The sequence below is a fragment of the Eriocheir sinensis genome, chromosome 31, assembly GCF_024679095.1.
Source record: "Eriocheir sinensis breed Jianghai 21 chromosome 31, ASM2467909v1, whole genome shotgun sequence".
Taxonomy (NCBI): Eukaryota; Metazoa; Arthropoda; class Malacostraca; order Decapoda; family Varunidae; genus Eriocheir; species Eriocheir sinensis.
Window position 1 is genome coordinate 1274857 of NC_066539.1, and position 26948 is coordinate 1301804.

The 26948-nt window shown below is 42.2% G+C and overlaps 1 protein-coding gene across 1 annotated transcript in view; it reads right to left on the bottom strand.

The window, feature by feature from the left end:
* LOC127005782 (kinesin-related protein 1-like) overlaps nucleotides 1-26303 on the bottom strand; it is a 108974-nt gene extending 82671 nt beyond the window's left edge. The window contains exons 1-3 of the mRNA XM_050874884.1: nucleotides 25966-26303; nucleotides 11720-11859; nucleotides 10602-10805 (exon numbers count right to left, since the gene is read on the bottom strand). Coding sequence (XP_050730841.1) covers nucleotides 10602-10805; nucleotides 11720-11854 — 339 coding nt within the window. The 5' untranslated portion in view covers nucleotides 11855-11859; nucleotides 25966-26303. The remainder of the gene's footprint in view (nucleotides 1-10601; nucleotides 10806-11719; nucleotides 11860-25965) is intronic.
* Nucleotides 26304-26948: the final 645 nt, after the last annotated feature.

Below are 26948 nucleotides of genomic sequence, written 5' to 3' on the forward strand. Positions count from 1 at the left end.
ATATCATTTGTTTTGAAGCAGAATTTAGTGAGGATTCTTATGGTTTCCTCAAAATCCTCATACGTCTATTAGTTCCCGAGTTATACCGAGAAAACTGTATTTTTTTCCTCAGCCGTCAGAGTAGGGTAACAAATAAAAATCGCTCCACGTTCCTCATATACGCTCCTTAGAAAGGCTGCCATATGTTACCTAACAAATGACGTTCCCAAATATGACGAACTTTCACCATAAATTTAAATTTTAATCAATTTTTTAAAACTTTTATGAAAAGTTTTGCATTATCGTGCGCCAGGACCTTTTTACCCTTGACGACGCGAAACGCATCATCGTGTGCGAGAGGGTTAACCCCTTCACTATGGCGACGCCGACGTAGGCATCCGACGGCGTCACTGTATGGAAAGGGTTTGTCCTCTTCTAAACCCCTTTGGGTAAGTTCGCCAATTAGTACGTAAAAATCAGCAATTTTTTTTGTTTACGAGTTCTCACCAGAAAACCGGGAGGCGTAGAATATTGGGTATGGAGTGAATTTGTAGGGGAATGATTGGCCTTTAACCCATATAAAGGGAATTTAGATACATTCAATACTTTTTGAGAGGAAAGGGTTGAAAGTGAGTGCGTACGAATTATTCCAAATGTCCTATTAGTACGCGCATGCTCCAATTAGTACGCAATGGCTTCTAATTCTAAAACCTTTTGAAATATTACTCTACCATTCCAGTACTTATAGACAGGAGTCTCCTGACCATTTTATGTTAAAAGTTTGTCTAGAAATGCATGAGTACAGTGCTGCATTACGCGTTCGTAAAAATAAAAAAAAATTTAAAGGGCGACCAATTTAAATACCTGGGATTTAAACGATGTAATCTCCGCCAGTGATGAATGGTCTAAAGGAGTTGTATGGTCAATTATACATGGTATTAGATGGTTCCAGCTTTAATCTACTAAGCAAAACATGCAGTTTAATTTTTTTGAAAAAAAAAAAAAAAATCAGGCAAAATACAACAGAAAAATCATAGATGATAATATCTTTTATCATGTGATTTTCATCTTTATTCTAATTAATCTTAAATAAACTTTTATTTTTCTCATTTCTTATTAATCTTTCAATCTCTTTCCCTCCCACTCGCACCTTTTCTCTATCCCACTTTCCTCACCTTTATATAGTATATATATATATATATATATATATATATATATATATATATATATATATATATATATATATATATATATCTCTCTCTCTCTCTCTCTCTCTCTCTCTCTCTCTCTCTCTCTCTCTCTCTCTCTCTCTCTCTCTCTCTCTCTCTCTCTCTCTCTCTCTCTCTCTCTCTCTCTCTCTCTCTCTCTCTGCTGAAAAAAAGAAGTCTGTAGTAGTGGTGGGCATTAATGAAGAGCACGTGCCAGTCAGACATACAAGGGAAAAGAAGGAAAGGAAGGCAGTGGAGCAAGTAATTGAAGCAATTCAGGAAGAAGGTCATGAGCTGGTAGGAGAGTTCAAAGAAGTATTCAGGCTTGGAAAGTATGAAGAAGGAGCCCAACGACCAGTAAAAATTAGATTTAGGTCTCAAGTGGCTGCAGAAGAAGTGGTGGGAAAGTCATGGAAGTTAGCAAAAACAGAGACCTACAAAAAAGTCTGGGTAAGAAAGGACAGAAGTGTGGAGGAAAGGAACACGATAAGAGAACTGAAGATTCAAGCCAATGAAAAGAATGAAGGAAGATCAGAAGAGGAAAAAAGGAAGTTTTTCTGGAGTGATAGACATGGACCTAAGGAAGTGGTACAGAAGGGAAGAGGAGACAGCTTGAAGGTGGCATACAGTATGTGAACGGGTTAATATCGTCAATGTTAGAAATAGGAGATTACCTGAGTAAGGAAAAAACAGATGTTTTGGGGGTTACGGAAACCAAATTGTCTGGTAGTATAGATGCATTTAACATAGGGGATGGTAAATATAATGTATGGATGAGAAATAGAGAAAATAAACAAGGAGGAGGAGTGATGCTATTGTTGAAAAAAGAATGGACAGTGGAGGGTGTCACCTATGGCGAAGGGGAAGCGGAGGTCTTGAGTGTGGGAGTAAGACTGCAAGGGGGAGGATGCAGAAATATCGTAGTGGTGTATGTCCCTCCAAAAAACAATTCATGGACAGAAGAATTGTACAAGAAGAAGCTGGAAGACACATTGGATTGCCTAAGGAGATTGCTGGAGGAGAAGGATAAGATTCTGATAATGGGGGATTTTAATTGTAAGGAAGTGTCATGGGAAAACTGATCAATGGAAGGAAGCGAAGCTTCATGGGGGAACAAGGTTTTGGAATTGGTTGTAGATAACGTCCTCACACAGTGGGTGGAGGAAAATACAAGATTCAGAGGAGAAGACGAGCCATCTAGATTGGACTTGATAATCACCAGGGAGCCAGATACCATAGAGGAGATGAACTATAAGAGCCCTATAGGGAAGAGCGATCACGTACTTATCGAGTACATATTACGAGAAGGAGGTAAAATAATCAGGAATGAGGACTACAGGAAAGAATGGTTTAACTTTAATAAGGCAAATTTTGAACAACTTGGGAAACATTTTGAGGAAGCACAATGGGATACTTTTTTTGAGGCTGAAAATGTGGAGGAAAAATGGGCAATCTTTCTACAGATTTACAACGAAGGAGTGGAAAAGTGGGTACCAAGGATGAAAGAAGGCCAGAAATCAAGAGAAGAGTGGTACAATAGAAAGTGTGTAGATGCCAAGCAGGAAAAGGAGAAGGCATGGAACAAATGGAGAAAAAATAGGAGGATGGACCAATGGAATGAGTACAAAAGGAAGAGGAATGCTTATGTCAAAACAAGGAGAAGAAAAAAGGAATTTTGAGAAAAAATATTGTAGATAAGTGCAAAGACCAGCCAAAACTGTTTTATAAGTTCATAAATGGAAAGTTGAAAAATAGAGATGGGATTCAGAAAGTTAAAGTTAATGGTGAAACTTTTGATAGTATAAGTGAAATAGTAGAAGTGATGAATAATTGTTTCCAAACAGTGTTCACAAGGGAGAGTGAGTTTGAAGGTGTAGATGCAGTGCCGTGAATAGAGTGGGTCTGGAGAGAATACAAACATCAGCAGATGAAGTTAGAAAATTATTGGAAGAATTGGATGCGAGGAAATCAGCAGGACCGGATGGTATATCAAATTGGGTGCTAAAAGAGTGTAACCAGCAAATAGCTGAAAAGTTGAGCAACTTGATTAATGTCTCACTACCACAAGGGAAGGTACCGAGAGACTGGAAGAGGGCTAACATCGTCCCAATACATAAAGGAGGAAGTAAGGAAGACCCGTTGAGCTATAGGCCAGTGTCATTAACAAGTGTAGTAGCAAATGTGTGAGAAAATTATAAAAAAACATAGGTGGAGTATTTAGAAGAAAACAGTATATTAACAAATAGCCAATTCGGATTCAAAGGAGGACGGTCTTTTGTAACTAATATAATCAGCTTCTATTCAGAGAAATTGATATAATACAGGAATGAGACGGTTGGGCAGATTGTGTGTATCTGGACTTAAAGAAGGCATTTGATAAAGTACCACACAAGCAGTTAATATGGAAACTTAATCATGTTGGAGGTCTGGGCGGTTCAATATTGGATTGGATTGTGGACTTTTTGACAAAGAGAGAAATGAGAACAGTAATCAGGAATAATAAATCAAGCTGGATGGAAGTGACGAGTGGAGTCCCCCAAGGATCGGTGTTGGCTCCGATTATGTTTGTAACTTATATTAATGACATGACAGAAGGGGTGACAAACTATATGAATATGTTTGCTGATGACACTAAAATAATGAGGAGGGTGGCTAATGAAGATGACTGTGTAGTCCTGAGCCAAGATCTCAATAGAATAAGCGAATGGTCACGCAAGTGAGTGCCTCCTATTGTCCTTAAAAACTGTGCCTAAACTCAAAATCTTAACTGGAAACTTCATATCTCATCTCTTACTAAATCAGCTTCCTCGAGGCTGGGCGTTCTGTACCGTCTCCGCCAGTTCTTCTCCCCTGCACTGTGCTGTCCATATACAGGGGCCTTGTCCGCCCTCGTATGGAGTATGCATCTCATGTGTGGGGGGGCTCCACTCACAGCTCTTCTGGACAGAGTGGAGGCTAAGGCTCTTCGTCTCATCAGCTCTCCTCCTCATACTGATAGTCTTCTACCTCTTAAATTCCGTCGCGATGTTGCCTCTCTTTCTATCTTCTATCGATACTTCCACGCTGACTGCTCTTCTGAACTTGCTAACTGCATGCCTCCCCCCCTCCCATGGCCCCGCTGCACACGACTTTCTACTCATGCTCATCCCTGTACTGTACAAACCCCTTATGCAAGAGTTAACCAGCATCTTCACTCTTTCATCCCTCACGCTGGTAAACTCTGGAACAATCTTCCTTCATCTGTATTTCCTCCTGCCTACGACTTGAACTCTTTCAAGAGGAGGGTATCAGGACATCTCTCCTCCCGAATTTGACCTTGCTTTTGGACACCTCTTTTGTTTCTTTTTTAGGAGCAGCGAGTAGCGGGCTTTTTTTTATTATTGTTTTCTTTTTTTGTGTGCCCTTGAGCTGCCTCCTTTGTTTAAAAAAAAATATATATAAAAAAAAAAAAGGGGGGGGGGGGGATGACATTCAATACAGAGAAGTGTAGCGTGATGGAGTTTGGTAAGAGCAGTAGACGAATATCAGGGAACTACTCTCTGAGTAATGAAAGAATCATGAAAAAAAAATGAAGAAAAAGATCTGGGAGTGATCATAACAGACAAGTTATCCTTTGGAAAACATATAGACCGGATAACTGGGGAAACATACAATCTTCTTAGAAACATAAAAGCAGCATTTACATATTTAGATGAAGAAATGGTGAAGAAACTAATAACATCGATGTTACGTCCAAGACTGGAATATGCAGCATTAGTGTGGTCACCTAGATTGAAGAAAGAAATTAGAAAGTTGGAAAGAATACAAAGAGCAGCGACTAAATTACCGGAAACTCTGAGAGAACATACTTATGAAGAAAGACTGGAGAAATTTGGGCTAACAACACTGGAGAGCAGAGGAGAGAGAGGGGACCTGATAGCATTGTACAGGATACAAAAGGGATTGGAGAAATTGGACAGTGAAGACAAAGTGGTACATGACAGAAGTGTGACAAGAGGACACAAAGGGGAAATGAGAAGGCTGTGGGGAGGGAGGGGCTGAAGGGAGAGTCAGGCACTTTCTAGCTGTAAGCCTAGGCATAACTGATCAGCTGTGTGTCTGTAAAATGGTAGAAATTAATACGTCCACAAATTATTATTATTGTGGATGATACAAGTACGACGCAGTGCGCAATGCATCCTGGGTTTGTGCGTGCAACATGTGAGTATGCACGTACATCTTCTTCTTCAAAGATTTATCCCCTTGTATCACTAGGGGAAACGGGCCCGTTTGAGCCAAGAATAGGAAATATCCCCCTAAAATTTGATTTTCTGTTTTTCACATTTCTACTTTGGTCTATGTTCATGGATAACTGTTTTAAAATATCTTAGTGGTACGATGCCTGTTTCCAATGGAAATTAGTCATTATCTGACACTATCTCAGGCTTGGAGTGGCGCGCTGGCGCGCGACCGCGCTCTAGAACCAAGGTGTTATGTGTTTATTACGTTATTTATATGATTTTTAGGCAGTTTTTCAATATATGTTGCTGCAAAGCAGCTGACTGATGAAGTTAATGACAAGCTCTCCTCATACTACACAAAGGCTGTCAGAGACAAGCATGAGACTGTCAGTAGCATGAGGTCAGCGATAATGGCCAGCTATTATCACCACACTGCCACCAAAAATGAATAACATCAGCTGTGCCCTGAGAGTCAATCCTCATGGTGCTGCGTGCCGAGAAGCCTGGCAAAAGGGGAGAGACCAGCACCACACACTGACAAGAGGATTTACTTGTCCCACATATCATACGACAACCTCAGCCTCATCAGGACGGTGTACCGTGACCTCACAAGACCAGAGCTGCTGGAGAAGTGCCTGAAGGGGAGGACACAGAACAGAAATGAGAGCCTACACGGAAAGGTCTGGAGGAAGGCTTCAAAAGACAAATTCTGTGGCCTACATAGGACTGTCTTTGTGTCCCAGGTCACAATCCTGGAGCATAACTTTGGGCACAGTGAAGCCAACCTCCTGACCTCGCTTGGGTTCAAGAGGTCCTCCAACTTCAGAGATTCTCTTGAGCGGAAGGAAAAGAGGACAAGCAGAACCAAGAACGAGGAGAGGAAGAAGAAAAAGACAAGAAAACAAGCCAGCAAGGCAGCAGAAAAACATTATAAGCCTGGAGGCTTCTGAGTAAAAACCTATCTACAATGAGTGGGGTGGTTCCCCATGATACCCGCACCATCGAGTGTATAATATCCTTTGAAAAGGAGGGGACCAGGTACCATAACTCAGAAATATCTGTAGAATAAAAAATACATTCCAGAAATAGCATATCAAACATATTATGGTAATGAAATGTAAAAACGATGATTTCTTGAAATGTAAGTTATTGGCATTTTTGGTTAAAATTCTGATAACCTATAAAAGACATTTCCAATTGGATAAGTTCATTCAATAGGGTAATGGTAAGACTACATTTCCATCAAGACAAAACTCTTCTAAGTGCCATAGAATATTTTTTTCATATTTTTTACACCAAAACAGCGATATGTGTTTGGTTACGTAATAAAAAAATATTATTATATATATGAAACAAAACATTGCCAACACATATTGTCCACATGTTAGCACTGAAGTTACTTTACATTGTAAAATGAACAAAAAAGCTGAAAACCCATATATGAAAAAGTTATTTAGAACTCAAATTCAGTCAAAAATTTTCCAAAAAAATAAATAAAAGAAGTTTTTGGTCAATCAGGCTCAAACTTTGCCAGAGATGTTAGATTATAGTCTACTTTACTGTGTAAAATTTACAGCCAAAAATATGGAACTTCATATGCTTTCTAAGACTATGCACCCCTTAAGAGGGAAAAGATTGCTCCCTCCCTGCACAGGGAAGCACGGGCCATTACCAAAGGCGTGGTGCCGACAGACCAACTCTATCGGCGACCGAAATCTAGCCGACCAAATCGGTCCGTCGACTGGAGTGTCTCTGATGCGCGTACAAGTAGGAATTCACTGCACAGGACGAAGCGTGTACGCACGATATATATATATATATATATATATATATATATATATATATATATATATATATATATATATATATATATATATATATATATATATAAAAAGGCACGCGTACTAATTGGTAGTGTGGTATCCTAAATTATGAGAGTTGTCACCATGAAACTGGTCATAGGAAATACACCTGTTACTCAGGGAATTAGGGCGAGACTAAAATATTGTTGCGGTGTTGTTTACAGCCTTCTAAACGGTGTTTGAAAAATCGTGTACTAATTGGAAAGGGGGGGAGTTCTTATCCAATTCCTACGCTCCCCCCTCCAGGGGGCCCAGATCTGACCCAGGTCAGACGTGGGTCACGGCGCTCCTTAGCGAGCAGCCCCCCGGGTCCAGCCTGTTGGCCCCCCCTCCCCCTTCCCTTTCAGCAGAAACACAACATAGCACTACAATTTTTTGTGACATTAAGTGAAATCATGGTAACAGTCTGACAAACAGTGAGTAGAGTGCAAGTGTGGTGCCGGGAGGACACAGATCGCCGAGTGTGTCGCCGCTGCGGTCTTCCATCAAGCCCCTGCCGAGGCCTCGAGATCTCCCCAGGCTCACCAGCCCGCCCATCCTGCTGTTGAAGTCAGGTCAGGTGCAGTGTAGTTGAGGCTTCGTCACTCAGGTGGGGTCAATGTGCAAGCCGCTCACCACGGAGGCTGTGCAGTTTGTTCCCACGTACAGCTACGAGTCTTCCCATCTGTCTACACAGCTGCATAGATTAGCGCTCCACCGCTAAGCCCTTTTCTGAGTGACCACCGATACCGCCTCTACCTGCCTCCCCGCCACCTGCTACTACCTGACCCAGCATTTTGACCTGGGGATGACCTCGGATTAACACCTACTATCCTACCTATCCAGAAGAGGATTCCTTCCCGCCTCATCGCTCTACCACACCGCACTCCTCCACCTCCTCACCCCTCAAACCTCACCACAACGTTCCCTCTGTTTTTAATGTAAATTACCAATCCCCACACCCATTTCATATTGTACTTTTTTTTAAATTACTCTTTGTTGTCATAATATGTACATTTTCAGCCTAACGGCTGCAATTTTCAAAATAAACCGATTATTATTATATTATTATTACTATGGTATATTGGATTCCAGTAATTCCAGGTGTAGGCACTAGTTCAGTCCATCATCCATCTACCTGACATAAGAAAACGTGCAATAAATCGCATTAAAGCACTCAAAATGAGCTTCCCCCAAAGTCACTACCCTTAGGTTTTGGCTAAGAATTTAAGATTTATTTTTATTTTGGGGGGATACATTTTTTTTTTGCCCTTGTTAATAAACATTACTTTATGCATGTTGGTGGGATTATAGCCAGATAGTTAAGGTGAATTTTGAGACACACCCCATCCTTCTAACTTACCACATTTCACGTAGGCAGTTTTTTTCACAATTTCGCATACTAATTGGAGAACTGCGTATGAATTGGCGAATTTACCCTAATCCTCTTCCATTTCCTCTTAATCCTCTTCTAAACCTCTTAAGAGGAAATGATAGAGGATTAAGAGGAATTTAGAGGAAGATTGAGAGGTTTAAAAGAGGATTAATCCTCTTCCATTTCCTCTTGACCCTTTCCATACTGTGACGCCGACATCTGCGTCACGGATGGAAAGGGTTAAAGACTTAAGGGTTGTATCATGATTTTTAACCCTTGCCCTGTCAACACACCTTCTTGATTAACTCAAGCAGGTAGTCTTCTGCTATAGCTCCGATGGGGCTCAGTCACTCTTCTAATGGCTCCTTGCATGACGGGATGGTAGCGAGGAGCAGAGAAGTGGTAACGGCAGGCACGTGTGGACTCCTGGGCTGACTGCGTGGAGCGGTGGAGGGGTGGAAACATGGGCTGCCAGGGATGCCAACCCTATCGCTCGCGCTATGTACGCAATTATACCTATAACTCAAAATCTTAACTGGAAACCACATCTCTCTCACTAAATCAGCTTCCTCGAGGTTGAACGTTCTGTATCGTCTCCACCAGTTCTTCTCCCCCGCACAGTTGCTATCCATATACAGGGGCCTTGTCCACCCTCGTATGGAGCATGCATCTCACGTGTGGGGGGGCTCCACTCACACAGCTCTGTTGGACAGAGTGGAGTCTGAGGCTCTTCGTCTCATCAGCTCTCCTCCTCTTACTTATAGTCTTCTACCTCTTAATTTCCACCGCCATGTTGCCTCTCTTTCGATCTTCTATCGTTATTTTCACGCTGACTGCTCTTCTGAACTTGCTAACTGCATGCCTCCCCCTCTCCCGCAGCCCCGCTGCACACGACTTTCTACCCATGCTCATCCCTATACTGTCCAAACCCCTTACGCACGAGTTAACCAGCATCTTCACTCTTTCATCCCTCACGCTGGTAAACTCTGGAACAATCTTCCTTCATCTGTATTTCCTCCTGCCTACGACTTGAACTCTTTCAAGAGGAGGGTATCAGGACACCTCTCCTCCCGAAATTGACCTTTCTTTCGGCCACCTCTTTTGATTCTTTACAGGAGCAGCGAGTAGCGGACTTTTTTTGTTATTGTTTCCTTTTTTTGTGCCCTTGAGCTGTCTCCTTTGTTGTATATATATATATATATATATATATATATATATATATATATATATATATATATATATATATATATATATATATATATATATATATATATATATATATATATATATATATATATATATATATATATATATATATATATATATATATATATATATATATATATATATATATATATATATATATATATATATATATATATATATATATATATATATATATATATATATATATATATATATATATATATATATATATATATATATATATATATATATATATATATATATATATATATATATATATATATATATATATATATATATATATATATATATATATATATAATATAACAACACTAATGTATGTAAAATCCTTCAATTATCAAGATTTCCATGTAGAGGTGTTTGCAGAGGCTACCAACCCATCTCAAAGAACCTCTAGGTAGGGAAGGGGTCGAGGTCAAGTCATAGTGCCCAGCAGAAAGTGGACACCGTGTAAGGGAAAAGGAAGAGGAAGGTGGTGGGAGAGATGTATGTTACAGCCGATTGTGTACGTTGACAACATCCAGCTTTGGATTGAAAGTTAAGATAGAGATAGTAGGAGGGAAGAGAGTAGATATTACTGTAAGTATTCCTTGAAACCTGTATTTTGGGTGCAAAGAGATAGTGAGGTTTAGAGGATAGTGTTCCACAAAATGGAAATTATTGGGAAAACTGTGAATGTTACAGAAAGTGATGAAGGAAAAGTTGGAGGAGCTATCAAGGCTCCTACCTTGTAAAATGATAAAATGCTAACCTGATTGACAGAAGGATTAGTTCCCATGGTGAATGTTTTGCCTGAGCCAGTCTGGCCGTAAGCCAAAATAGTTGCATTAAAACCTTCTTTTACTCTCTTCACAAGTAGTGCAACTGCTTGTTTGTACACTTCCTCTTGCCCCATATCCTCCTTCAGTACTCCATCATACTTGAAAGACTTTTCACTTCCATCCTCAATAATCACCTGTAAGGAAACATCAATAATATGAATAATTACAAATTATGCAAGTTCCTGCAATAAAAGGGAAAAAATGTGACACCATAAGCAAAAATTAGCTGTATGCAACCATAACATAGGCAAAAATATAATAAAACTTGTGGTATAGCAATGAGGTCATATTGGATTAATTTAGGTTTATGAAAGGCATTAGGTTTACAGAGTATATGGCAATACAATAATGGAAAAACTGAACAGATGCACAGTTAATGCGGATATAATTGACAGTTTCAAAAGGAGGTTGGATAGATAGGTTGAAGTGATGGATCAATCATGGACACACTGACTCACGGGCCAATCAGAGACCTCCAGAGTAAGGTTCAGCCAGCTGCAAGCAGGGCCTTCCGGCAGAGAGCAACAACAGAGGTTTTGTCTACTGAATATTTTGCTTATGGCTGTATTTTGCTTTCTAGCATCTCTAGTATAACATAATTTGATGTAAGATGGGTATTATATCTGATGGCACAGTTATTTTAACTTCTGGTCTTAATATCAGTGCTTTACACACACACTGCTGTGGTAGGCAACACCAAAACTGAAAAGTTGACTAACAAAGGGTAAAGCATCCCTGTAACGAACTGATAGCCAATATGGTCTATTGACTGGGAAAAAGAGCCCACATTCCACTGATAAAAAATAAATAAATAAATAAATAAAAAAATTACATTGAAAACTTTGGGTAATGGTGACCTGTGATTGGTTGTGAAAAGAAGCATTTAGTTAGTGTGTAAAGATAACGTCATTATCTGCTAAGCAGAATAAACTTATATATAGAAAAAGCACTCATAAAATATTATGATTCAAAAATATTTGGTTACTATATTTACTTGAGTCCTCTTAAATTGATTACAAAAGCTAAACCACACCAAAAAAATACATACCTCCCTGTCTGTGGAAGAAGCATATATGATATTCCTTGCACCTTCCTCATGTTCAGCTGGCAGAAGAGGACGAATACGCACAAAGACCTTCACATTGCTACTCCCACCCACAGGCACTCTTGGTGTAGCAAACATGATGCCTGAAAGTTCATGGAAACATGATTACACTTACTAGAGTTTACTTGGTTGCTTTCACATATCATGAACCATCAAGCTCTTGACAATCTGGCACAAATATTTACTCTCCAACTACTCTCCTAGAAATTTTATCCCTCTTTCTGTCTTTTCATCTCCAGTTTCTTTTCAGGCAGATTTATCTGTTATGATAATTGGTCACTTTTCTACCCTTAAACCTATCAACATTGGTGTTATGCAGGGCTCTGATCTATCTCCCACTCAGTTGTTCATAAATGATCTTTTCATAACAAACTGTTCCATTCACTCCTACACTGATGACTATTCTGCATTATTCAACATCTTGAAACAGAATGCTCTCCCAACAGAAACTACAGGACTCAAGGCTGGACTCTACAGCTTAATCTCCTACCATGTTATCACTTCTGAATGGCGCAGAAGAAACTTAGTATCCTTTAAGGCTCAAAAACTTAATTTCTCAATCTAACAACTTAACATATTCTTCTAAACCTAAACCTTGTTCTTTGACAACACTCACTTGTCCCTTTCTTCTACACTTAACACTATCGCACACGTGGACGCGACAAACGTGTCAGTATAATTGTCTGGTCAAAAAGCACGGCGTGTGTTTGATGCGACTGTCGCGTCACGGGGACAAAAAAATTCAACAAAAATTCTGTAATTCTCAGACGCGTGATACTTGGTCTGTAGACAGGCTAGCACATGTCGGCTCGAGGTAAGCTGATACAGGTAACTCTCGATTTACGGGAGTTTGGTTTACGCAGTTTTTAAATAATGCAGGGTCCAAAATCCAAATAAATGTTTAATTTACATGTTTTTTCACTTATACGCGATATTTTATGGAGTGGCCACCAGATGTCTCACGCAACTGGACTCACACGGTGCTGCAGCCACACAGCTGAGCTCAGTTTTTCCCGCGCGCCACTTGAACAGAAATACAGTACCCACGCTGCCACGCTACTCAACAACAACAACAACACCCTCGCTGCTGTGCTACCACGAGGGGAAGGGCAGCCAGAGGAGGAACCACGAGAGGGAGAGGAGTCAGAGTGATACAGTAGGCAATAAAGGTACAAACCTACCTCCTGTTTGATTTACATTGTTTTTGATTTATGCGACCTCTTCAAGGACACAATACTCGTGTAAATCAAGTTACCTGTACTATTACTACATACTGAAGTGTTCAAATTTAAGTGAAACACAAGATTTAGTGGAACTCTGGGGAGGCGGTGGCTGAGTGGTTAGCAAGTGGGTGTGGTGAGTGTTACCTGTAGACCCTTCTTGCCGGGAAATTTTCCTGGCAGTCCCGGACTGGTTAGTGTGAGGCAGGGTTCAATATTTTTTTTTTCTTTCAAGCCTAACTCGTCAACTATACATCATAATAAGAAATCTGAAACTACCATTGTATAGGTAATGATCTGTTCTTTAAGATGAAAGCATAAACAAAAATATAAGTTATGGAGATAGGAGGATAAAAGTGAACATTTTTTTTAAATCGTTTTTTGTTTGTTTTTTTTTCAAAATTTATGACCGTCATAATTGGTCTATCAAAATCCTGTTTGTTGTGCTAATTAGCTCATAAATTCGTGTCACTTCAACTCACGATATCTCGATAAAATATAAAACAAACATTATTTTTTTTCTTTCCATATGAAAGAGCTTACAATTTACAGTGGAATGTATGTAGTTTCAAAGAAGTGAACCGAGCAAGATTCGATGAGCAAGTTTTGAAAAAAATTATACCACGCGCTCAAAGTAGCCAGTTAGGTGTGTGCGTTTTGGATGAGAAGATCAGATGGGAGGGTGTGCATGAAAGTGTTAATATACTTTGTCTAATCCTAACTCAAAACTTCAACTGAAAACTTCATATCTCATCTCATGCTAAATCAGATTCCTCAAAATCAGGTATTCTGTATTATCTCCACCAGGTTTCCTTCCACCTCCAGGATGCTTCCCATATAAAAGTGTCTTGTCCACCCTTTTATGGAGTATGCATTTCATGTGTGGGGTTCCACACACACACACAGCCCTTTTGGACAGAGCAGTCAAAGGCTTTTTGTCTCGTCAACTCCACTCTTCTTACTAACAGTCTTCTACCTCTTAAGGGGAGGTGCTGCCAAAAATGGGTATTTTTCACTATTTCAGCCAAATTTTAAAAGTTACTCCAAAAAATAGCTGAACATGTCTCACGTTCCCTGTGAAGGTTTGGCAGCTGTACGACAATTCTTTCCCTTTCAAATAAATAGATTTGTATTACTAATTTTGTGGTCCACTACCTAATGAAAACTCCATTTTCTGTAAAATATTCATATATGTTTCATTTCTGTTTACGAAAAGCATGTCATCATACATCTGGGAAAATTCTAGTGGCAGCCAGCAGGCCTTGGAGGGTGTGGGTGAGTGAATCAGTCAATCAGTCATTGTGCGTCGCGAGTGCTCCTCAGAGGTACACTTGTACTTGTACTGTGGCAGGTTTGGAAGCTCAAGAAAAGAAAAGGAGAAGCTCCAAAGAAAAGAAAGTGACGAAGAAGAAACAGGAGGCATCCACAGAACACTACAGCCGAGATTTCTAGTGTGCGCAGACAGACACTACAGCCAAGATTTCTAGTGCGCACACACACACACACACACACACACACACACACACACACAGGTGCCAATTATGATTATTATTTTTTATATCATTCATTGTCATTCATAAATTCAACTACATAGGTATCTAAGTTGTTTTTTTATCCCTGTAAAATCCTCTAAAAATCATAACTTTGTACGCTAACTGGATCTAAACACAAAATAGCCGATATCTCGAAAGTGCATTTTTTGTACTTTGGAGAATAATAACTCCATTAGTTTTGAACATAATAAAAAAAATCAAATATCTGCTGAAAGACGAGTGGATGGTAAAAAAATTATCAGTCTGATTTTTTTATAAACAAGGAAACATTGCTGATATGATTTATTGAAGGTAAACAAAAGTGGTAGAATTATGGGACACATAAAATGGTGATTTTGGTAATTTTTTTGCACAGGAATGGTGAGCCATATAAAGAAATTGAATGGACAATTTTTAACTTGTGGTGTTATGAGTAAAACTACCCAATATCGTACATATGAAGTCAACATGCCTGCCCCCATTTACGTTTTTAGCTCTGATTTTATTACAAGTAATAACTTTCATTTGTAATTTTTTTCCTACTGAAGCACGAAAGCTATTATGCTGATACATGCAGATCTTATTGCATTTACCTAAGTCTTCAGAGAAAAAGATACCTTAAAACAATTTGTACCCTCCACGAATACTAGGCGGCGCCTCCCCTGAAGTTGTTTTAAGATAAATTAGTAAAACAGAGCTGTTATTGGAAACAAAATTTCTTCATATTCCAAAATGCACTTTTTTTTTTTTTTTTTTGACTAGAAAAAAGCCTTTGCAGGAGAACAAAATTTTTACTGTGGTTGTGTAGCTATTGAACTGCACTTCCAAACCATGGGGGGGGGGGGGGAGAGAGAGAGAGAGAGAGAGAGAGAGAGAGAGAGAGAGAGAGAGAGAGAGAGAGAGAGAGAGAGAGAGGAGTTAGTTTTGCTGCCACTCAATCAGTCAATCCTTAACCAGAAGATTCAAAAGCACCTTTCCACTTCTAACCTTCTATCTGATCGCCAGTATGGGTTCTGTAGGGAGCGTTCTACTGGCGATCTTCTTGCTCTCTTAACTGATTCTTGGTCATCCTCTCTTAGCCGTTTCGGTGAAACTTTCTCAGTTGCGCTAGACATATCGAAAGCTTTCGATAGAGTCTGGCACAAGTCTTTGCTTTCTAAATTACCCTTTTTCGGATTCTATCCCTCTCTCTGTTCCTTTATCTCCAGTTTCCTTCCCGGCCGTTCTATCTCTGCTGTGGTAGACGGTCACTGTTCTTCCCCTAAACCTATCAACAGTGGTGTTCCACAGGGCTTTGTTCTATCACCCACTCTCTTCCTGTTATTCATCTATGATCTTCTTTCCATAACAAACTGTCCTATCCACTCATATGCTGATGACTCCACTCTGCATTATTCAACTTCTTTCAACAGAAGACCTTCTCAACAGGAATTACATGACTCAAGGCTGGAGGCTGCAGAACGCTTAACCTCAGACCTTACTATCATTTCCGATTGGGGTAAAAGGAACCTTGTGTCCTTCAATGCCTCAAAAACCCAATTTCTCCACCTATCAACTCGGCACAATCTTCCAAACACCTATCCCCTATTCTTCGACAACACTCAGCTGTCACCATCTTCAACACTAAACATCCTCGGTCTATCCTTAACTCAAAATCTTAACTGGAAACTTCACATCTCTCTCACTAAATCAGCTTCCTCAAGGTTGGGCATTCTGTATCGTCTCCACCAGTTCTTCTCCCCCGCACAGTTCCTATCCATATACAGGGGCCTTGTCCGCCCTCGTATGAAGTATGCATCTCACGTGTGGGGGGGCTCCACTCACACAGCTCTATTGGACAGAGTGGAATTTAAGGCTTTTCGTCTCATCAGCTCTCCTCCTCTTACTGATAGTCTTCTATCTCTTAAATTCCGCCGCCATGTTCCCTTTCTTTCTATCTTCTATCGTTATTTTCATGCTGACTGCTCTTCTGAACTTGCTAACTGCCTGCCTCCCCCCCTCCCGCGGCCACACTGCACACGACTTTCTGATCATGCTCATCCCTTTACTGTCCAAATCCCTTACGCACGAGTTAACCAGCATCTTCACTCTTTCATCCCTCACGCCGGTAAACTCTGGAACAATCTTTCTTCATCTGTATTTTCTCATGCCTACAACTTGAACTCTTTCAAGAGGAGGGTATCAGGACACCTCTCCTCCCGAAATTGACCTCTCTTTCGGCCACCTCTTTGGATTCTTTTTAGAAGCAAGTAGCGGGCCTTTTTTTGTGCCCTTGAGCTGTCTCCTTTGTTGTAAAAAATAAAATAATAAATAAATAAATAAATAAATAAAGTTAGCCAAAGTGGATGGGTTAACCATCAGTATGGATAACCTTAGGAATAGCGGCTCCTAGCAGGTGCGCATTTAGGGCACGGTATGGTGATAATTACAACATTTCTAGCATGTACGACGGGGTTTTGACTAGCGGACAGGCGTGTTTATGTCACAAGGGGTGTATTTTTCCACGCTGGCCTCACAATTTTTCTAAGTCCATTGTTATGGTTTCACGAGCACCTCTATAGACAGACTGGGCCTCATAACTGCCTTGCAGTGCACCATACAAACTAGTAATATCCAGAACTCGCACGGATCACGATTTCGGACATAGAACGGTCTTTATGAGTTCTACCTTATTTTCTTCTCTATATTAAAGCAAATAATGGTGCAAGTATTTGTATTCTATAATTTTAAACAATTACATTCAAGATGTATTACTACGCAGGGTGTATGGCGCAGCCAGCACCATGTAGGCAGGTTTCTGCCAGTCTTCCTCAGCCCACCATGATGGAAGGATCAACACACTCACTCAAAATATCATTCTACTTCACCTTTCAGTAAGTGTTAACTGACTATTTAGCCTCTTTATTGGTAGTATCCATCAGGAGGCACATACTGCGGCGTCATATAACTCAAAACCGAGTCCCCTTAATTACAGTACTGTCTCCAAGTTTGCGATTAATAGGTTGACGTTGTGGGTCACAGACGTTAAAATCGCAAACTTTGAACCATTATTCTAATGAGAAAAATTGAAAACCGTCGACATCTCATCTGAAATGCCAGACCGAAAGCCGGCGATAGAGAGAGCCGGAGCCCCCGCGCCCACACAGCCTAGCGCGTTCCACGGAAGGGCCGGAGACACGCCGGTCCGAGCTCTCGGCACGAGTGGCGAGAGGGCTCGACCGCCACCGCAAAATGTGAGCCGCAGCACACCGGGCCGTTGGCCCCACACCCCATGAGTGTGTCCCGACTGCGACCAGCGCTGCGTGAACCCTGCGGTGGAGGGTGGCCAGGAATGGTGGGCCAAGGGTTGGGGCTGAGGGGAACCCAAACTCTGTTGCCCTGCACAACAGGTTTGAGGTCCTGGCTGGGCAGGGGGGAAGGGAGGTCGAGGTAGTAGCCCAGGGATGTGAGGAGTCAGTGACCCAGGGGTGTGAGGGAGTAACAGCCCAGGTGAGAGAGGGGGGAGCTGCCCAGGGGAGTGGGAGGGTAGCAGCCCAGGGGCACCAGACGCAGCAGGGGAGGCATCGGAAGAGGGGGCCAGAGGTGCTGGTGGTGGGGGACTCGCAGGTGCGGTATCTGGACCACACTTTCTGCGAGAGGGAGAGAGACAGGAGACTGAGGATGTGTCTGCTGGGGGCTGGGGTGAGGGATGTCTCCAACAGACTAAATAGGATAATGTCGGGGTCAGGTAAGGATGCGGTGGTGGTGGTTCACGTCGGGGTGAACAACGTGGGCAGGGTGAGATCAGAGGAGCTACTCAGGAGGTACAGGGAGCTCCTTGGCGAGTTGAGGGAGGGTGGCAGGAGATTCATCCTGTCCGGTGTGCTGCCCAAGGCCAGGTATGGGGGGGAGTGGGCCTCGCGGGTCATGGGCCTGAACCGCAGGGTGAAGGCCCTGTGTTAGGGCATGGGGGGTCAGTTTATGGACGGGTGGGATAGCTTCTGGGGATGGGGGAAGCTGTTTGCAATGGACGGAGTGCACCTTAACAGGAAGGGGGTGGATAGATTCAGCAACTTGCTGGAGGGTGCAGTGGAGGGTCTTTGGTAGGTAAACTAGACCTAGATAGGGGTAAGGGTAAACCTAAGGAGAACAAAAACCATAGCGGTGTAGGGCAGGGACAGAAGAGGAGGGAGGCAAGGGAGCATGGGAGGCGTCTGGGATGCCTAAATGTTAGGGGATGGGGAGTAGGGAAGTTAGAGGACATGACTAAGGAATTGAGGGAGTGGGACTTCCATGTGGTGGGGGCTACCGAGACCCAGCTGAGGGAAAGACTAGAAGTCAGGTCAGGGGACTACAATTTTGTAGTCAAGGGAAGGAGTAAAAACCCAAAGAAAGGTGGGGGAGTAGGTTTATTTATAAAACGGGACTGGGGCTTAACTTTTGAGGAACTAGATGTGGGTAACAGCGAGGCAAGCGAGGATATTCTAGCAGTGAGAATTGGATACAGGGACAAGGGTAGGTTGGAGCACCTAATCATAGTAGTGTGCTACATGTCAGTGGAAGGGATGGGTGCAAGGGTAGAGAACGAAAGGAAGTATGAAAGGGTGGGGAGGGTAATAGCAGAAAATAGACAGGAGCAAGTAATTGTCATGGGAGACATGAACGGACATATTGGTATCCTAGGAGATGAGATAAATAGAAATGGGACATTGTTATTAGAGTTCGTGGAGGAGTATGACTTAGAAATATTAAAATTAACCATAGCAGAGGGAAGGGTAACCTGGGCAGAAAGGGGAAGGGAGTCAGCTATAGATTATATCCTTGTAAACGAGAAGGCTAGGAGGATGGTTAGGGATATGTGGATAGACGAGGAGGGGCATATAGATATAGTAAGCGATCACAACATGATGGTCTTAAATTGTGTTAGCCAGGGCCAGAAGGAGGAGGGGGAAAACAGGAATAAAGACTGCCGCTGGAACATGAGAGGGGGTGACTGGAAGGCCTTTAGAAGAGACCTAACATGTGTAGAATGGGGAGCGGATGGCAGTGTGGATGAAACGAATGACAGGATGTGGAGGATAGTAAATGAGAAAACCAAGAGGAGGTTAGGAATACTAGAGATAGGAAGGGGTAGGAAACAAGGAAAGAGGTGGTGGAACGAAGATGTCGAAAAGGCAAGGAAAGAGAGAAAGGAGCTGAATAAGAGAACCAGGAGATTAAGGAAGGAAATGAATGGTGATGCAGGTAGAGTAGAATATGAAAACACGTGGCAGCAGTATAGGAACAAGCAAAGGGAGGTAAAGCGACTCATTAGGAAGGCGAGGGCAAAGACTGAGAGGGAGATAGTAGAGGAACTCAGGGAGAAGGGAGAGGAGGGGGAAGAGACTGGTATGCCTTCTTGAGGGGGGAGGAAAATAGGAAACAGCCCAATGTAAAAGAAATAGTAGTGGGAAACAGAGTAGTGAAAGGGGCAGAAGAAATAAAAAGAGAAATCAAAAAATTCTGGGAGGAGATAGCGGGGATGTCTGTGCCTGTTGAGTTAGGGGAGGTGCACTTGGAATCTAGCAGGAAAATATTTGAGGATATGGGGAATGGCTTCAGTAGCGAAGAGATCAGGGAATATGTAAAGAAACTCAAGGCTAGGAAAGCAACAGGGAGGGATGGGATTCCTAATGAATTCTATAAAGAAGGAGGGCCTGGTGTAATAGAGGGGCTATATAGGTTGTTTAGAAAGATATGGTTAGAGGGAAAAGTACTGGGAAAATGGAACGAAGGTAGGGGTGAGTCTGCTGCACAAAGAAGAGTAGGAAAGAGTTAAAAACTATAGGCCCATAGCTGTCACAGACACAATAGGAAAGATTTTCAGTGGTCTACTTAGTGATAGGATGAGTAAATGCTGCGAAAGAAACAGGGTAATGGGGGAGGAACAGAATGGTTTTCGTAAGGACAGAAGGGGGGAGGACAACATGTTTGTAGTTAACACGGTGATTGAAAGAATGAAAGGAACGGGAGGGAAGATATACCTTGGTTTCCTTGACATAGAAAAAGCGTATGATAGGGTAAATAGGGATTTATTAAGTCGATTGTTGACTTGGATAGGAGTGAGTGAGAGGGTAGTAGGGATAATAGATAGTATGTATGAGAACACACAGACAGTATGTAACCTAGGGGATATAGAGACAGAGTGGGTCAACAGCTGTAGAGGGGTTAGGCAAGGGTGTGTGCTGTCCCCGCTACTGTTTGGGCTGTACACAGAGGAGCTGGCAGAGAGGTTGAGGGCATCGGGTTATGGGATAAGGGTGGGGAGTAAATGGTTAGGATGTCTCCTGTATGCAGATGACATTGTGCTCATGAGTGAGGATAGTGAGGAATTACAACAAATGTTGGATGTAGTAGCACAGTATGGGAGGGACTTTGATATGAAGTTTAGCAGTGAGAAGAGTCAGGTAGTACTAGTAAATGCTGAGGCTATGGACGAGGGAAGGACCTGGGCACTAGGAGAGATGAACATAGGCCGTACAAGTTCATACAAGTACCTAGGGATCATAGTCGACGAGAATGGGACTAATGGGACCAAACAGAATAGAATTTCTAGGGCAAATCATTGGGTAGGAAGGCTAGGAAGCGTGGCTAAATGTAGAGCTAACAGGTATGAGGTTTTTTTTTTTTTTTCTTTTTTTTTTCGTGTACACCTATTGTGCCGGTAGGCTCTCTTGAGGGGCCTGGATGGTACTCGGCCCCAGCCTGTCATGGCGCAGGCAAGTGTTTATAGTGGCGCCATCTTCTCTTGGCTCATGCTGCCCCCCGAAACTCCTTCTTGATTCACTTGGACGGTTTCCTCTACAGTCTGGGTTGATGGGTGGTCTTCAGGACAGCATGTGGGTAGTTTTGAGCCACTCGGTGGTGACTGAAAAATCCGAGGTGGTAGCGTGAGGATTCGAACCCGAGTCATCCATCACGCGGTAAATGTGGGCCAAGCACGCTACCACTCAGCCACCGCCTACCCTGGGAGTATGGAAGGGCATGGCAGTACCAGGCCTCATGTATGGCCTAGAATGCATGAGGTGGACAGTCAAAGAGCTAGATAAGCTAGAGGTACTACAGAACAGAGTAGGCAGGCTGGCTCTGGGTGCCAATAGGTATGCGGCAGTAGATGCAGTGCGAGGGGAAGTAGGCTGGAGCACCTTTGAGGAGAGAATAGGTAAAGCAGTTTTAGGGTACAAAGTCAGGCTATGAAAGATGAGTGAGAAGGTACATGAGTGGGCGGGACAGGGGACGAAGTGGAACAAGTCTAGCATACGCTGGGAGAAGATATGTGGGCTGGAGGACTTTACACTTTCGGAGATGATGTTAGGGGGGGAGGTGAAAGAAGTGAAGCGTAGAGTGAATGAAAGAGTTCAGGAGAGGGGCAGGGGAGACTGGAGCCAAAGGGTGGGGGCAAAGAGTTCTCTAGAATGGTAGAAGTTGAAGGCCAAACCCAAGTGTGAAGCCTTCTACGATGGTAGCCTGGGGGGGGTGTTGCTCTTCAAGGCCAGGACTAAAAACAGTTTCCCACAGGTCCCCATGCTTGTGTTGGGGGTAGGGGGGGCTGGGGTGGAGCCGCTATTCCTAAGATTTACCATCAGTATTTACCCTTTGTAATTGCATGTTTCATAATTATTTTCAGTAATATCTGGAAAGATAGGTTAAATTGGAATTGTGAGTATGCAAACAGCTGCTTCCTCCCGCAGTAGCTTGCAATCAACACAGAGAAATTTCCCCAAGTTGGGGATAATATAAACCTCCCTAGGCTGTTGAGTGTCAAGTGTGTGACTGACAAGACAGGCAGATACAGAGAAGCCCTCCACAGCAGAGTGGGGGTCGAGGGGGGTGAAGCCCACCCAATAGCAGGGGGTGGTCGAAGGAGGCAAAGCCCCGCCATTAGCAGGGGGGGGTTGAGGGAGGTGAAGCCCCCTCCCATTAGCATGGGGGTCAAGGGAGGTGAAGCCCCCCGTTATGTAGGTAACAGTAGGTCAAGTTAAGTTGGATTAGTTTAAATATACTCTCATGTGGTGTGGGTAGTTAGCAGGGGGGTTGAGAGGGGCAAAGCCCCCCCCGTTAGGTAGGTTAGATTATTTTAAATATATTCAGCATGCAGTGTGGACTAGCAGATATAAACAGCGTGAGAGTGGAGTGAGGCGCCACGGCGGGTCCATTACATAGGCCATTGATAACGAGTGGGGGCAAAACTTAAGAATAACCACTCCAAACCAATATTCGTAGTAATTTAGCACGTGAAAGAATTAGTAATATAATGCATTTTCATATACGTTTTACCTTGGGGAGGGGCCAGGGGGGCAAGCCTCTTTAATTATAGAGTTAGGTGGCTTGGATTTTCTAAGTCCATTGTTATTGTTTCACAACCGCCTCTATACACAGACTGAGCCTCATACCTGCCTTGCAGTGCACCCTACAAACTAGTTCCTAAGTCAGTAATATCCAAAATGCACATGGATTATAACGATTTCGGACAAAAAAACGGTCATTTAAGAGTTTTACGTTATTTTTTTCTCAATATTAAAGCAATTAATGCCGCAGCTATTTGTATTTTCTAATACATTCGTAAAATGTTACTACGCGAGGGTATCAGCGGCAGCACCAAACGACGGGTTCCTGAAGTCAGTTGTTTTCAAGCCGCCATAATGGATGGAAGGCCCGACACTCACTCCCTCGAAATATTAGTCTACTTTACCTTTCGGTAAGTGTTAACTGAGTATTTAACCTCTTTATTGGTGTGTATGTAGGTTGACAAAAGGACCGATTACTATCCCAGTACCGGGTCCAACAAAGACACGGGCATGTCATGTGTCACATGGTGTGACAAGCACGTGTCAGAAAACAAACGGATATTGTTCAATGCGCGATACTTATAGTGGAGTTTGAGTAAAATGGAGGCCAGGGTCATATGTAGCAGTCGGTAGGTCACTCCAGCGTCAGTTAACAGCAGGAGCGTCAGTTCGATCTGGATGACAGCTGTCACAAATCTGTTTTATTTTGTACCTTAAACTACTCGGTAAAAATTATCTAGCATCAACTTACAAGAAGTGGACGGGCTAACCGTCAGTATTGAACCATATGTAATTATGAAACATGACATTTCCCAAGAGTTGCTCGACTACGATTGGGGTGGTGGGGTGGGGGTTCAACTATGCTGATCATCCAATTACATGCCCTACACTCGTCAACAGACCCGCTGCGGCGGCTGCTACGTTATATAGGAATAGATTACAAGAGTATACGTTAGGGAATTTCCTTTCCTTGGAGACTAGGGATTTTTCCCGATTTTGGGGATTTTTGTAGGGACATTTTGAAAGCCCATTTTTCAGTGATTTGGCCGTCCACCACCACAACCACTGTTCCTTACAGGGATTAATCGAGCTAACGACCACCAAAGCCACAGCTCCCTAAAGGGATTAATCAAGCTAACGCCGCCGCCTCAAAATAGCTTGCATTCATTACCTACCGTATGAAGCATCACTAGGTCTTCATATATTTTTTTTTCTACAAACGTTTGGTTAGCTATGGTACGCTTGGTTAGCAACGGTACGCTTGGTTAGCGTTGGTATGCTTGGTCAGCGATGGTACGCTTGGTTAGCTATGGTACGCTTGGTTGGCGATGGTATGCTTGGTTAGTGACTAGCCCACGCATGTGAGACCAGGTCCACCACGCGTGGTTATTTTTTTTTTTTAGAACAGGCAGCCCAACGGCTGCCGTGCTGAGGGCTGGGTATAGCCCGGGCCTGTTCAACCTGAGTTCCGGATGACCTTGAGTCATGGCTCAGGGCTGTTTTGGGGTGGTTAGCGATGGTATGCTTGGTTAGCGATTAGCCCACGCAAGTGAGTATACGGTAGGGATTTTCCTTACTTTCGATACTAGGGAATTTTTCCTGATTTAGGGATTTTTCTAGGGAAATTTTGGAAGGCCATTTTTCAGTGATATGGGCTCCCTCCCCAATACCCCAGTTCCCCAGGCTTGTCCTGGGGGATTGGGGGGGCTGGGGTGGTGGAGGGGGTGGAGTGGTGATTCTTAAGATTTACCCAAGATACTAGGTTTAGGAAACTTTCCCTAAAGTTTGTGGTCAAGGTAATTTTCCTTATTTTAGGGGAATTTGGGAGGCCCACATTTCAGTCAATTTGCCTTCACCCCCAAACCCCAATTCCCCACAGGTCCCTCGGCTTGTTTTGGGAGGTAGGAGGGGATGGGGTGGTTGGTTGAGGGCGAGGAGTTGTTTTGCCATTTTACCTCTCTTTCTCCCTTCACTATTTCACATCTACTAGAGAACCAAATTTTGTTCCTAATCTCTCTCTTCCCCATTTTTTGTACGTGTCATTGTAAATTTCAAGTAAAGGCAGACACTTCTCTTCCACTACTCCAGCTCCATAGAACTTACTCCAGGAGTGGAGAGTGGCTGCAGGGGGACTCAGCCACACACAGGGGCACTGCATTTGGCAACTGGTTTTGTGTTGAAAATTTTGCCTATGAATCTATTACATAACTTACAAGGGTAGTTCTTTATAACATGTTCGTGTCACATACAATAATGAAATGCACATATCATGTAGGAAACTTGGTTTGTCTTCCTGTAAGCCTTTGGGGGCCTTAATATTGATGTTTTTAATTATTCTGGTTATTGATTTTCCTTGAGAATGAATAGTTTTGAAGGCAAAAACAACTAGGGATTTCCAACAAAAACAACTATCTGAATAAATCAAAACATCAAAATCTATCAGAGAATATAGACTAGGGTATTTCTTTGAGGTAACTACGTTGTGTAAACTGTGCTATGCAAAAATTAATGTACAGATCAATGTGGAGTAATACCTATTTATCAAGAACAACCAAATATAGATTTGTCCAAAAAAAGGGGTGTATAAAGTGAATATTTACTGGTAGTTTTGATAAAACTCCAGAAGTACACCCAATTTTTTTGATGGCTGAGTCACTGCTAACCTGCTGGGTGCTGCCACTCAAGTTTTTCAAAACAAAGACCCCCCACTAAATCCCAACTGATAATATCTTATTGTCATTTAATACTAAATTATTGCCGCTAAGGATAATAACCTATTACAACTGAATTAATAACCTATAACCATAATATAGTATAATATCGCAGGTTGTTCAATATCTCAAAAAAAAAACGAGTAATTTGTGAGAGCAAAGCTATATGGCAGTTTGTTGTACATACAATAAATACTTCATAGAGCACAAGGGGGTCCGCTGTGAGACAAGCATACAGTTTTAAGTAGCAATCTACTCCACTCTTAGAATCATGGTTATGCTTATGGGAACCAGTTTCTGAATCTTCATCAAAAATAAATGTGCGTATACTACCAATTAAAAGTTTATCAGAACACCGAGACATCATGGGTTTCTAAACAACCTGTTGATCCCTGTTATCACTCCATGCAGGGTACTTACTTGAAGGTGTTTAGATCATGGCCGTGGTGTTCCACCGCTGCATACAGTAATACAATAGTAATACAATAAAAAAAATCCTTAACCCAAGCTTCTTCTTCTTCTTGGGTGTATTATGGGCCCAAGCCTCCGCTCTTCTTCCGTTTGAATGGCTCGCCGCTCGGCTTCTTCTTCTTCTTCTTTTGACCTGTAACGCTTTGTATCGCTTTTAGGTCCTCCTCCTCTCGTTCCTCCCTTCTTCTTATTCACACAACTTCCTTTTCAGCGTTATGTTGTTTTCTAACCTGAAATAAAGCCACTTATATTCATTTATTCAGACATTTGTGCCCTTTTTTACCAGCACTGCGCGAGGAACACTTGCCAACTTTACCATTCTTAATCTTTCTGTTTTCTTTTTGTCTCCATACAGCCCCAACACCGTGCAGATCGCCCCGTTTTCCTCCTAGCCCACTCCTCTCAGCCTATTAATTACCATCACTACTCCTGCCACTAACTCGATCCCCTCTCTGCCTCTCATATTTGCTGCATTCCAAATCGTAATACATACATCTTTAGCATCTTATAATATTAATTTCACTGTATGGAACTTTAAAGGAACAAATTCCTGAGCATGTGACGATTGTTTATATGGGAAAAATACATATTCAAATTTCCTATTTCTTGCTTTTCCTCGTTTCTCAAATACTACTAGTAAGCCCAGCGTTTATATACCGTAGCTATGATAAAAATATGTGATTTCAAAATAATAGCAAAAAACTAGCAAGAAAAATTATTTGAACGTACGCCGCATGCATATTATAATATTCGATAGTTCCACCAGATTGTCGTACTCATCCTCTTATGTTTGCCGATTTTTTACCCAAAAACTGCGTTCAGCACCCAAATAACTGGTTATCGTTTAAATGGTTATAATTACTGGTGCTTCTTGACAATTGTTATGGGTCAGAAACCGGAAAATATGATAATAGGTACGATAATCATGCAAC